Here is a 12,398-nt window from a genome sequence, read left to right as displayed (position 1 = left end):
CCTTTTATCTATTTGGGGAAATCACTGTTACTGTGTGCCATAGCCAAGCCTTTAACATGGGTCATCTTAACTGAGAGGTAAGCCTTGTGTTCACTTCTCATGACAGTAACTACATTACCAAAAATATGTTGAATATGATTTTACCTTTTTTTTAATCATAGAGTAATCTTTATGAATATCCATTTTGTGCTGTTTACAAATATTATTGTCCTCAGGGTCTTTTCAGGTTATATAAATACCGTTTATTCTTTTTAATGACTCAAGACATCGTTGCTTTTTTGAAGTTTTGCATCTTTTTTTTTTTAAATAGGTTTTCTGGCTCTCTCCTATCAGCTGTCACTTTCAAGTCTTTACCTTCACTGCCAGGTATACTCTCTTTCCACTTGGCAAGCTTATAGCATTATGTATAAAGTAATGGCAACTAGGTCTGAAAGATTACTTCAGGGCAAAGTACACAAGTTTTGAGTGATTTATTTTGACTATGAGCCTTTCTACTTCTATTCTTTCTCTTTGTATTACAGATAAATTAATTGGTTTTATGATGAGATTTTTATTGCATTGTGTACTTTGTGTGGTGTTTTAGAACCAATGCCATACTGCCCAGTTCTTTCCTCATTAAAAAATGAAGTAATAGGATATGGAAGAGGGGACCGTCTATCTTGCTTCTTATTTGGGCAGGTTCCATGATCATAAATAGGACCATAGAAGAATAGAACTAGAAGGTACTTAAGAAATCATCTAGTCCTTGGGGTTCTTATAGACAGTGATGGCAAACCAATAGCATGGGTGCCAAATGGCATGCAGAACCACCCTCCCTTCCAACCTCCCATCCCCAGAGTTCATTACCAGAAAGGTAAAGCTGCTCTTCCCCCCCCAACCCCCCCACTGGCTGAGGACATTCCTTTCTTCACACCCCCCCCCCCTTTCACCCAGCAACCCAGTGGGAGTGCTTTTCCCCTCCCCTGTGTGGGTAAGGTTGGGACAGGGTTCACCCAGAGTTTGTGTGTGGGGGCAGCACTCAGTCTGGGGGGGTGGGATGGAAGCAGAGCCAAGCACTCCATCTCTAAAAGGTTCTCCATCACTGTTATAGGGTTTGTATATTATTTTGGTAATTTTTAATACAATGGTTTCCTTTTGTAATCTTCTGACAGGAATTCTATAAGCTTTACTTGCCAAAAGGTTCCCGGAGATATAAAAAAAATTAAGAACCCCTGCACTACCCCACCCTCCTTATTTTTATAGAAAAGGAATATGAGGCCAGTAGGTTCTGAGTCTTCCCTAAGTTTGGGTTATTAAGTGGAAGTCAGAATTTTAACTTAACTCTTTTTGTACCATACTACCCCATTATGTTCCAATTACAATATTAAGAGGACTTGATTTAATCATTATTTTCTTTAAAAATATGCATTTTGGGGGACAGCTGGGTGACTCAAGGGACTGAGAGTCAGGCCTAGAGACAGGAGGTCCCAGTTTCAAATCTGGCCTCAGACACTTCCTAGCTGTGTGACCCTGGGCAAGTCACAACCCCCATTTCCTAGCCCTTACAACTCTTCTGCTTTGGAACCAATGTATTGTATTGATTCCAAGACAGAAGGTAAGGGTTTTTTTAAAAAAGCATTCTTATTGTTTGTTATTTTAATAATTTTAAAATTCAGATTTATATGTGTTTAAATACTTATTTCAATTTTAGAAGATACTTTATACTTAAATATAAAAAAAAAACTTTCTCTGTAGTAAATTTGAGACTTATATTGAAAGCTGAATGAATTACAAAGTTTATTTGCCAATTTAACTTGCAGTCAAATCCAGTGTTTATAGTCATTTAATGGGGAGAAAGGAAGAGACTGGGAGGGGTTGGTCTTTTCAACTATTTCTAACTTATCGGGTTAGTTGAGGCATTAAATATTTAAATTATTTAAAATAATGAAGACATTTAATTTGAGCGTTTCAGATATAACCCTTGGCTAAATGACAGTTTTTCATGTACTTTATCTTCAATTTTAAAACTTTTTTTCTTTTTTTTTTAAAATATATTTTATTTGATCATTTCCAAGCATTATTCGTTAAAGACATAGATCATTTTCTTTTCCTCCCCCCCACCCCCCATAGCCGACGCGTAAGTCCACTGGGCATTAGATGTTTTCTTGATTTGAACCCATTGCTTTGTTGATAGTATTTGCATTAGAGTGTTCATTTAGAGTCTATCCTCTGTCATGTCCCCTCAACCTCTGTATTCAGGCAGTTGCTTTTTCTCGGTGTTTCCACTCCCATAGTTTATCCTTTGCTTATGAATGGTGTTTTTTTCTCCTGGATCCCTGCAAGTTGTTCAGGGACATTACACCGCTACTAATGGAGAAGTCCATTACGTTCGATTATACCACAGTGTATTAGTCTCTGTATACAATGTTCTCCTGGTTCTGCTCCTCTCGCTCTGCATCACTTCCTGGAGGTTGTTCCAGTCTCCATGGAACTTCTCCACTTTATTATTCCTTTTAGCACAATAGTACTCCATCACCAACATATACCACAGTTTGTTCAGCCATTCCCCAATTGATGGGCATCCCCTCATTTTCCAGTTTTGGGTCACCACAAAGAGCGCAGCTATGAATATTTTTGTACAAGTCTTTGTGTCCATTATCTCTTTGGGGTACAGACCCAGCAGTGCTATGGCTGGGTCAAAGGGTAGATATTCTTTTGTTGCCCTTTGGGCATAGTTCCAAATTGCCCTCCAGAATGGTTGGATCAATTCACAACTCCACCAGCAATGAATTAATGTCCTTACTTTGCCACATCCCCTCCAGCATTCATTACTTTCCTTTGCTGTTATGTTAGCCAATCTGCTAGGTGTGAGGTGATACCTCAGAGTTGTTTTGATTTGCATCTCTCTGATTATAAGAGATGTAGAACACTTCTTCATGTGCTTGTTAATAGTTTTGATTTCTTTATCTGAGAACTGCCTATCCATTTCCCTTGCCCATTTATCAATTGGAGAATGGCTAGATTTTTTGTACAATTGTTTTAGCTCATTATAAATATGAGTAATTAAACCTTTGTCAGAGGTTTCTATGAAGATTTTTTCCCAATTTGTTGTTTCCCTTCTGATTTTAGTTATATTGGTTTTGTTTGTACAAAAGCTTTTTAGTTTGATGTAGTCAAAATTATTTATTTTACATTTTGTGATTCTTTCTATATCTTGCTTGGTTTTAAAGCCTTTCCCCTCCCAAAGGTCTGACATGTATACTATTCTGTGTTTACCCAGTTTACTTATGGTTTCCTTCTTTATGTTTAAGTCACTCAACCATTTTGAATTCAATTTTAAAACTTTAACAAAAATTAGACTGTTTTTATGAGCTTGTTGTGACTTAAAATATTTTGTTTATGTAACTTAACTCATTTCTTACCTTCTATTTTTTATGTTGCAGACCACAAAGATATATACATTTCCCCATATTTTTACTTGATTTCTTAAAGTGACTTTGTCAGAAGGAAAAAATTATTCTTTTTATATGCTTAGCAGAAGTTTCTGGTCTACTACTTCATTAGGCTCTGATGAAATGACTTTTATCAATTTTCCAAATAATAGAATTTCAGACATAGAAAGAATGTCTGCGATATCATAGGACTTCAGAATTTAAAATGAGGCCATATGTCATCTAATATGATACAGTGGAAAGAACCCTGGATTTGGAGTGAAAGGATATAGGTTCAAATGCTAATTATATGGGCCCTTAGTAAGTCCCTTCTTTGCCCATCAGTTTTATCATCTTCAAAAATGAGAGAATTGAATTTGATGAGTTTCTAGCTTCAAATCTGTTATCCTATGACACCATACCTGGGTTAGTAGTGTTCTTTACAACAGTGACAGCATTCCCCCTATTATTACCAGCAAGCAGCCCATTCTACTTGTAGACAGCTTTAATTGTTAGAAAGTTTTTCCTCAGATTGATCTAGGTTGCCTTTTAAGCATACTTCATAATTTTCCCCATAGAAGCTAGCAAAAAATCTTTTTTTTCCTTAAAACATATTTACAAACAGATACTATGTATTTCCCAAATTGTCCTTTCATTGTACTAAATATTTTCAGTTCCTTCAATTGATTTTCTTCTGGCACACTTTCACATCATCTTATCATTTCACACTTCTGGGCAGCTTTCATTTTGTCATTATTCTTCCAAATAATGTGGGAGAATTGAATATAATTAACACAAATATGATCTGAGGAAAAGCACTAGGGAATTTTAATCCCAGTCATTCTGGAGGGTATCCTTCTGTTAAAGCAGCCTCAAATCAAATTAAACTTTTTGGTTGCCATGTCAAACTGTTGACTCACAAAAAAGTTTGCAGTACATTAAAATCTCCAGACCTACCACAGTTATTGTCTTAGCCACATGTCCATTGTCCTGTACTTAAAATTAAGTGCTTTATCCCCTTTTATTAGATTCAGTCTTTTCTTCTAGACTTTTGGGAGCTTATTGGATCCTGATTCTTTCATCCACTTACTAACAATCCTCCCAGCTTTGTGTATACTTGCTTATTCTGGCTTTACTGGTTACTCAGGTTACTAATAAAAATGTTGATCAGCACAAGACCAACAATAGAAGCCTGTAGCCCTTCCTCAGGTCAATGTTAAATGATTTGATCACTATTCTTTGGATTTGGTCACTAAAATAGTTCTGAACCTATCTCACTTATTATTTATTTTATGTCCTCTAACTTTTCCATAAGAATACTACTGCAAATTGTGCCAAATGTCTTGCTGAAAACTAGATATGTGGTATCTATGATATCTTATTGATCTTCCAGTTTAGAGAACCTGTTTTTTTTTTTTAAAAAGGAAACTAAATTAGAATGGCACAACTTTTTTTTTTTTAAGAATTTAAGTTTATTTAATTAATTTAGAATATTTTTCCATGGTTACATGAATCATGTTTTTTCCCTTCTCTCCTCCCACCCCAATCCTGTAGCCAACAAGCAATTCCACAGGGTTTTACATGTGTCATGGATCAAGACCTATTTCCATATTGTTAATATTTGTCCTAGGGTGATTGTTTAGAGTCTACATCCCCAATCATATCCCCATTGACCCACATGATCAAGCAGTTAGTTTTTTTTCTTCTGTGTTTCTACTCCCAAGGTTCTTCCTCTGGATGTGGATAGCGTTCTTTCATTTTTGTACTGGATCATTGCATTGCTGCTAGTAGAGAAGTCTATTATATTCAGTTGTGCCACAGTGTATCAGTTTCTGTGTACAACGTCCTCCTGGTTCTTCTCCTTTCACTCTGCATCACTTCCTTGAGATCGTTCCAGTTAACCTGGAATTCCTTCAGTTCATTATTCCTTTTAGCATAATAGTATTCCATCATCAACAGATACCACAATTTGTTCAGCCATTCCCCAATTGAAGGGCATCACCTCATTTTCCAATTTTTTGCCACCACAAAGAGGTGGCTATAAATATTTTTGTATGAGTCTTTTTCCTTATTATCTTTTTGGGGTACAAACCCAGCAGTGCTATGTCTGGATCAAAGGGCAGGCAGTCTTTGAATGCCCTTTGGGTATAGTTCAAATTGCCTTCTAGAATGGTTGGATCAATTCACAACTCCACCATCAGTGCATTAATGTCCCAATTTTGGGAATGGTATAATTTTCATGTGTGCGTGTTAATTTTATATATTTTGATTTGATACAATAGGTACTTTCTCAGCAGAAACTGACTCTTTTCCAAGTTTATTCCTTAAAAAACAGTTAAGCAAGAGGCAGCTGGGTAGCTCAGTGAATTGAGAACCAGGCCTTAGAGATGGGAGGTCCTAGGTTCAAATCTGGCCTCAGACACTCCCAGCTAGCTGTGTGACCCTGTGGGCAAGTCACTTAACCCCCATTGCCTAGCCCTTACCAATCTTCTGCCTTGGAGCCAATACACAGTATTGACAGAAGGTAAGGGTTTTAAAAAAATAAACAAACAAAAAAAAACAGTCAAGCAAATCCACCGTGATAACATGGTTAGGGCTGATAGTACATTTGTTTTTTGAATTTTTATTTGTTTTTATTTTCAGATGAAATGAGGGGAAACTGGTATACATGCAAGGGCCTCACACCACAATTTGTTTTTGGTGAAAGATTTGCTCTTGGTGGCTGTATTATAGTTTACCACTTATTATCAGAAAGGAAGTGTGTTTTAACATGTGAGCAGTATATGTTGTATTTAACTTCAGTTTTATTTTTATTACTTGTTTATGCTAGACTAAACACGATATAGAAAATTGCTCAACATATTCAATTTATATTGCTCACTATACTGAATTTTAATGAGAAAAATAAAAGAATATTGGTTTTAAACTGTAATATAAATGCTTGACTCTATAAATATACACACTGAAATAACAAAAGGAAACGCAAAACACCTGAACTCAGAAGATTTTATCATGACCTATTGTGAGATATCTCGTTCTTCGGTGAACAAAAAAACTGACTGTACATTTGTGAGTATTTTAAAGGAGAAAGTATTTGAAACTCAGAAGGAAATGTAAATATTATAATTAAAAAACTATTATTCTATATCATATCACATTGTCTGGTGTTAGGACCACATTAACCACATTTCTTTCTCTTCCCTGTCTCATGTGTTTGTGAATAAATCCCTTTGTAATGTTTTCTGAAGGACAGTTTCCTTAATAATTATTAAAAAATTTTGCAAAGAATGGAAATTAAGTGACCATAGATACATTTGGAAATCTATGGTCTTTTCCATTTTGCAATTTGTGAGGACACCTCTAGGGCCTTGAATATTTTGGTTTGCTACAGTTTTCTAGCTCAGCAAGATGTGCGAGTTCTCTTTGACCCTTGAATACAGTTAATCTGGGGTTGTTTTAGACCTACTTCAGTTGACTTAGATGTTAATTCTAACTTGGTTTTAAGGCAGGAAAGTGGAAAGGGCAAGGGAATTGGTTTCAAGTGAATTGCCCAGGGTCACAGTTAGGAAGTGTCTAAGGCCAGATTTCTGTTTTTTATTTCTAAAAAAGATTATTCTTGAGAGAGAAAAAAAATGAGATGATTTGAACAATTCAACCTTTCCCTTTTTGTTGGCTATTCCACTAGGATTGGTCCTATCTCTTCTTTGATCTTCCTCTTTCCCATAACTAAAAATATTCTTTTTGTTGTTCATAACATTCCTTTATCAGTTAATTCTGGACTACTGTGTATCCAATATTGCTAAAGAACTATAACTTTTATATTCATACTATTACTCACTCTTAATTCCTTCTTTACGGATGGATCTGTGTTGGTTTTTTGAGTTCTCTATTTAGTTTGAGATTATGTGACTCTTTACTGTCACTACTATACTGTCATAGAAAATTGTCCATATTTCTTATTTATATATGTAAGATGTCCCAAAATTAATAGTTCATTAAAGCTTGAAACAACACTAAAACTTTTGGGACACTGTATCCTATAACTTGATTAAATAGAAACCCAACTAATTTGAACCTTCATTGAACCAGTTGGTTTTACCAATTCATGATAAAAGAAATATACACAGTGAAAGAAAATAAGCTCTTAGGAGTAATTTATTTAAAAAAAAACATTTTGGAGAATCAGTACCTCTAGTTTTAGTCAGAAAGATTATGTCTATACCCATTTTTTAAAATCCTTCTACATATGTAATATTTTGACAATGATATATCCTTTATTCATTTATCCATTTAGTACAGTATCATAGAACTAGAGGAAAACTTAGAGATCAGATATTGATAGAGATCAATAGATATTGATTCTACAGATCAGTTGTCAATAATTTATTTTATTAATTCTTATTAGAAAAAAGCAGTTAAACTTGGCACTCCATTCCCTGATCACTCCATCTGATTCAATTTGTATAATCCCAATTTTAGAATTCCATTATCTTTGAACCTTTAGATATAGTCAATGGAAACTGTCTTTACAAATTTTTATAAGGATTATTAAATATAAAAACTTATATGTGCATACAAATATACATACATGTGTATCAAAATGTATCTTAAGATCTGTAGTTTCTTTGTTATAGGTACTTTCTTTGCTGGTGTAGATTGCAATAACTTTGCAGGTTTTAGAAGTACTGTGGCTGAAATAACACATTCCTTGGTGACCATTAAGTTTTTTATAACTTAACCAGGCAGACCTTTATATTAAATATATATACTTTTTTTTTTCTGTTGCTAGTGGCCCATACTCAAAGTCTTTGCAGGTTATTATGACCTGCCACAGCTTGTGTTTCTGGCAAAGCCTCCACACCACACAGTGAGACATCATTGCAATACAATAGGGTGTGTATTTTCAAATCTTTAAAAAACTAAATATTAATTTTTAAAAGCCCATCTTAATTGAGAACAGCCACATAAAATAACTTAGGAAGTCCACTTTAATGACTAGTCAAGTTGATTAGCTTACTATGGACCAGACTAAAAAGAAGAATAATCTGTAAACATTTAACAATCACAGGTTAGCATTAAAAGACACTTTTGAGATCATCTAGTTTAATTCTAATTTTTCAGATACAAAACTGATGTCCAGTGAGGTGGAACGATTTTGGCCATGTTCCTGTAGCCAGTGGAAGGACTGGCTAGCACCTCAGGGTCTTAGATTAGTTCATTCCATACTTTTTTCACTAGACTACAAATCAATTGTGCTTGTATCCACTTCCAAAGTCATTTAATAAACTGGGCAATTCTCAAGTATACTGAACTTTAATTCTTATCATATTTACATTTCTAATGAATGCTAATTCATTAATTAAGGTAATACTCAGTTCAGACCCTTGGCTGAGAAATAAATTCCAAATTAGTAATTTAATTCCAAATGAGTAGACCAAATTGTTTTTAAAAGTACAACAAATTTAACCATTAACAAAATCAAGTGATTGAATCACATATTACAAAAACTGACTGAAACAGAAATCTTTTTAGCCATGCTGAAACAGTGGCATCATATTCAAAGATTAAGAAAATGAAATTTATAATATTTTAAACAGTTTTAAATAAGGTGGGTTTTTAATTTTTTTTGTTGTTCTTACAACAAGGTTTGTCATAAATAGAAAGAGCATGAGAACTTTTATTTGGAACCATGTTAGAGCAGCTCCAGACTTCAGTCTGAGTTCTATCTTAGATAATTGATCTCAAAGGCTACTATAAATTCATTGTGAAATATAGTTGGAGAAGGCTATAGAAAATACTAAATGTGGTTGGTCTATTCTCAGAATTGGATATTCTTTTTTTTTTTAACCCTTACCTTCCGTCTTGGAGTCAATACTATGTATTGGCTCCAAGGCAGAAGAGTGGTAAGGGCTAGGCAATGGGGGTCAAGTGAGTTGCCCAGGCTCACACAGCTGGGAAGTGTCTGAGGCCAGATTTGAACCTAGGACCTCCCGTCTCTAGGGCTAGCTCTCAATCCACTGAGCTACCCAGCTGCCCCTGCGAATTGGATATTCTTTACAACTAAGAGTGTGTATTTTTTACCAGTGTTTTAATAGATGGGCTCAGATTCTTATTAAATCTGTATTTTAAAACATAATGGACTCTTGAGAGCTTTTTGGTGACTCATGGATATTGACAAAGTGTTTCTTTATAATATTTAAAAGTATCTCACTGCTTGTTCAAGGTTCTCTATATTCAGTAATCAAAAGGTGATAATGAAATGTTATGACTTACACCCACCAAACTCTTGGAAATTCATAGTTTAAATCCCCAGGAAATCTCTTAATGCTGTCTCCTTCTGTGCATGTGAGAGTAGGTGAGGGGAAATACATGGGGTGAATGGTCCTATCACCAGGCAATGTGACATGCAATAAAAGAATGATTTCTTAATGATAATATTTAAATTTTCCCCTTAGTTTGAAATAGCCCCAAGTGCATATTCAGTTGTTCAACTCACCAGAATGAGGCTTCCTTTTAGCAGTCCATTATAATAAAGCCTTCAGATTTCATAGGATTGGTTTGAGATTTTTTGTAACTCTTATTCTGGTTGTTGTAGAGAGCCAGACATTTGTGCCAGATACAGTTTACAAACCAATGTTCTTTTTTTTCTCATAGAGTAACATTTGCTGTACTGTATATACCCAGTTACTTGTGCTTTTTTTTAATTTTCATTTTCATTAGAATATGATATTATTCAGTATGTATATTACTTACCTAGAGGCTTCAAAGATACCATTCTATAACCTTGTCAAAACTGCAGAGTTCAGCCTTTAAGCAAAGTATATTTGTAGGGCCTTTAATATTTTTCAAAGATAGTATTTAAATTAGATTAACACACTTAGGGATCTGGTGTTTATTTTTTTGTTCCATATTTACTGGAGTAGACTTGTTTTTAATGATGAGGGGATAGCTTTAAATTATTACTTGTTTTCCTACTATATCTTGTAATTATCCTCCTTTTACTTTATAAGGAAAAAATGCAATGTATTTTATGGTTTTAGAGAAACAAGACAGAGATTAGTGTTTACTGATGTGATAGTTTTTGTGTTCACTGTCCTTAACATCAGGAGAAAATCGTGTAATTTTTTTTCCCCTGACATTGACATTGTGTAAAAGCCATGTGATTGTAATACTATATCCTTTCATGCTTAAAATCTTGAATATTTTCTAAAACATTCCCCCCCACTAGTATTTGATAGGAGTGTACATATTGTGTCATTTGTGTAGTTTCAATTTATTTAGTTTAACAGTTGTATTTCTTTAACCTTTTTTTTTTTACAATATTCTGCTTAAAATTTAATGTCAGGATGAATAGAAATTACTTAATATTATAAAATTTCTCTATGCTGCTTTAGTCTTTAAATGGCTTCTTTATATATACTTTGGTGTTCTGTAAAGTACTTTCTTTTTTCTTGTAGAAAAGGCTACAAATGAATACAATACCAGTGAAGACTGGGGACTTATTATGGATATATGTGACAAAGTTGGAAGTACTCCAAATGGGTAAGATGATTGTTCATAGTTGGGTATGTCTAAATACTTTTCTCTCTGATGTATATAGTATGTCTCTTGTGACTTGTTGTAACTAAATGTATGGAAAAGGAGAGATTATGAAGGGCTGGAGAGTGAAGAGAGAGTAGAGATGAAGGTAAAGTGCTGACTGGGGTGAGATGACTGTCTTGAAGTTTAGAGCAAATGGGAAAGAGCTGAGCCTGCAGGTTTGTTCCTTCAGCTCTGCTTTTGGAGGGTGGAGGAAACTTGCAGACAGTTGAAATCTGACCTTAGGAATTCGTTGTCCAAATACAGAATAGTCTTTAACAAAGGGTAGAATTTATTATTTAGGTAATCTCTTCTTAAGTTGGACATTCCTAGTAGCCTTGCCTTTGGCTAACTGGATGATAGCAAGTATTAGACATAGCATTGACGACCAATTAACTTAGTGTACTTGCTACTTGGATGAAATTTGTATAATACATAATTTTGTATAATACATGATTTTCCATCTCAAAGTTAGCTGTTCGGAGGGGGGGGGGGGGTAGCATAGGCATACCAACCACCAGATAATGTTTTCATTTTATATTCCTTATGTTTCTCTGTTTTGACAAGATCTCAGCATCTACCCACAAGTGTTCTACTTCTTTGATCAAAAACTGACAGTGCTTTCTGACTAAAACTTCCTATCATTCTATCTCTTTCAATGCCACAACCTTCCTTACTGTTTTTTTGTTTGTTTATTTTATAAATTTATTAAGTCATTTGAAGAGAGCTGGGGGAAAAAAGTGTTTCCGTCCAGGAGTCTTTGTGAGGTTATTATATTATATAGAGTACAAATAAGGACTTGAAGGACATTTGCCTGGTAGGCAGTAGTAGGTAGTCTCCAGAAGAAGGGCAGTTTGAGATGTATGTCAGCAGGTGAGTCAGTCTCATTTGTGAAACACAAACTTTGGATGGACCCAAAACAAGACTTGAACTCACCCAAAACAAGCATTGTGGGTAGGATCTAAACATTCCTTATAACCATCTGACTTCCTTAGAGTATCTCTGAGGTCAACTTGTCCTCTACAGTAAACTTTTGGATTAGATAATTTTCTAGTCACGTAAAGCCTGGTTTAATAATATTAATAAAGAATTAATAAACATTTTCTCCACAATCCCCACTTTTGGGCTCAAATCCCAGCTTTCTCATACCAATGAAAACCTAACTACAGAAGTAAAAAGGTGGGTTATGATTTCAAAAGGAGTTCATTAAAATAACCTAACTCAGTTGTGTTCTCACTACATAGATCATCTAGAGCTTGTTAGAATTCTTTTAAGGAGATTGGTGGCAGGAATTTAGGGTGGCTGGATTGGTGACAGACTTCTCTCAAAGTCTCGTGGTTAGAGGTTTGAGTCTCAGGGGCTGCAAATCAGAGGAATTGAACTAGGAAACAAGTGTATTTTGGCCATAAG

General features: G+C 34.7%; 1 protein-coding gene across 2 annotated transcripts in view; it reads left to right on the top strand.

The window, feature by feature from the left end:
• The window catches only part of STAM2 (signal transducing adaptor molecule 2), a 51,274-nt gene that overhangs the window by 11,256 nt on the left and 27,620 nt on the right, over window positions 1-12,398 (top strand). For both annotated transcript variants that reach the window (XM_007494158.3, XM_001372675.5), the window contains exon 2: window positions 10,868-10,952. In XM_007494158.3, the coding sequence (XP_007494220.1) occupies window positions 10,868-10,952 (85 nt within the window). The remainder of the gene's footprint in view (window positions 1-10,867; window positions 10,953-12,398) is intronic.

Source organism: Monodelphis domestica, chromosome 4, assembly GCF_027887165.1.
Source record: "Monodelphis domestica isolate mMonDom1 chromosome 4, mMonDom1.pri, whole genome shotgun sequence".
Classification (NCBI taxonomy): domain Eukaryota; kingdom Metazoa; phylum Chordata; class Mammalia; order Didelphimorphia; family Didelphidae; genus Monodelphis; species Monodelphis domestica.
Note: the sequence above shows the minus strand (reverse complement) of the source record. Positions and strands in the feature narration are given on the sequence as shown.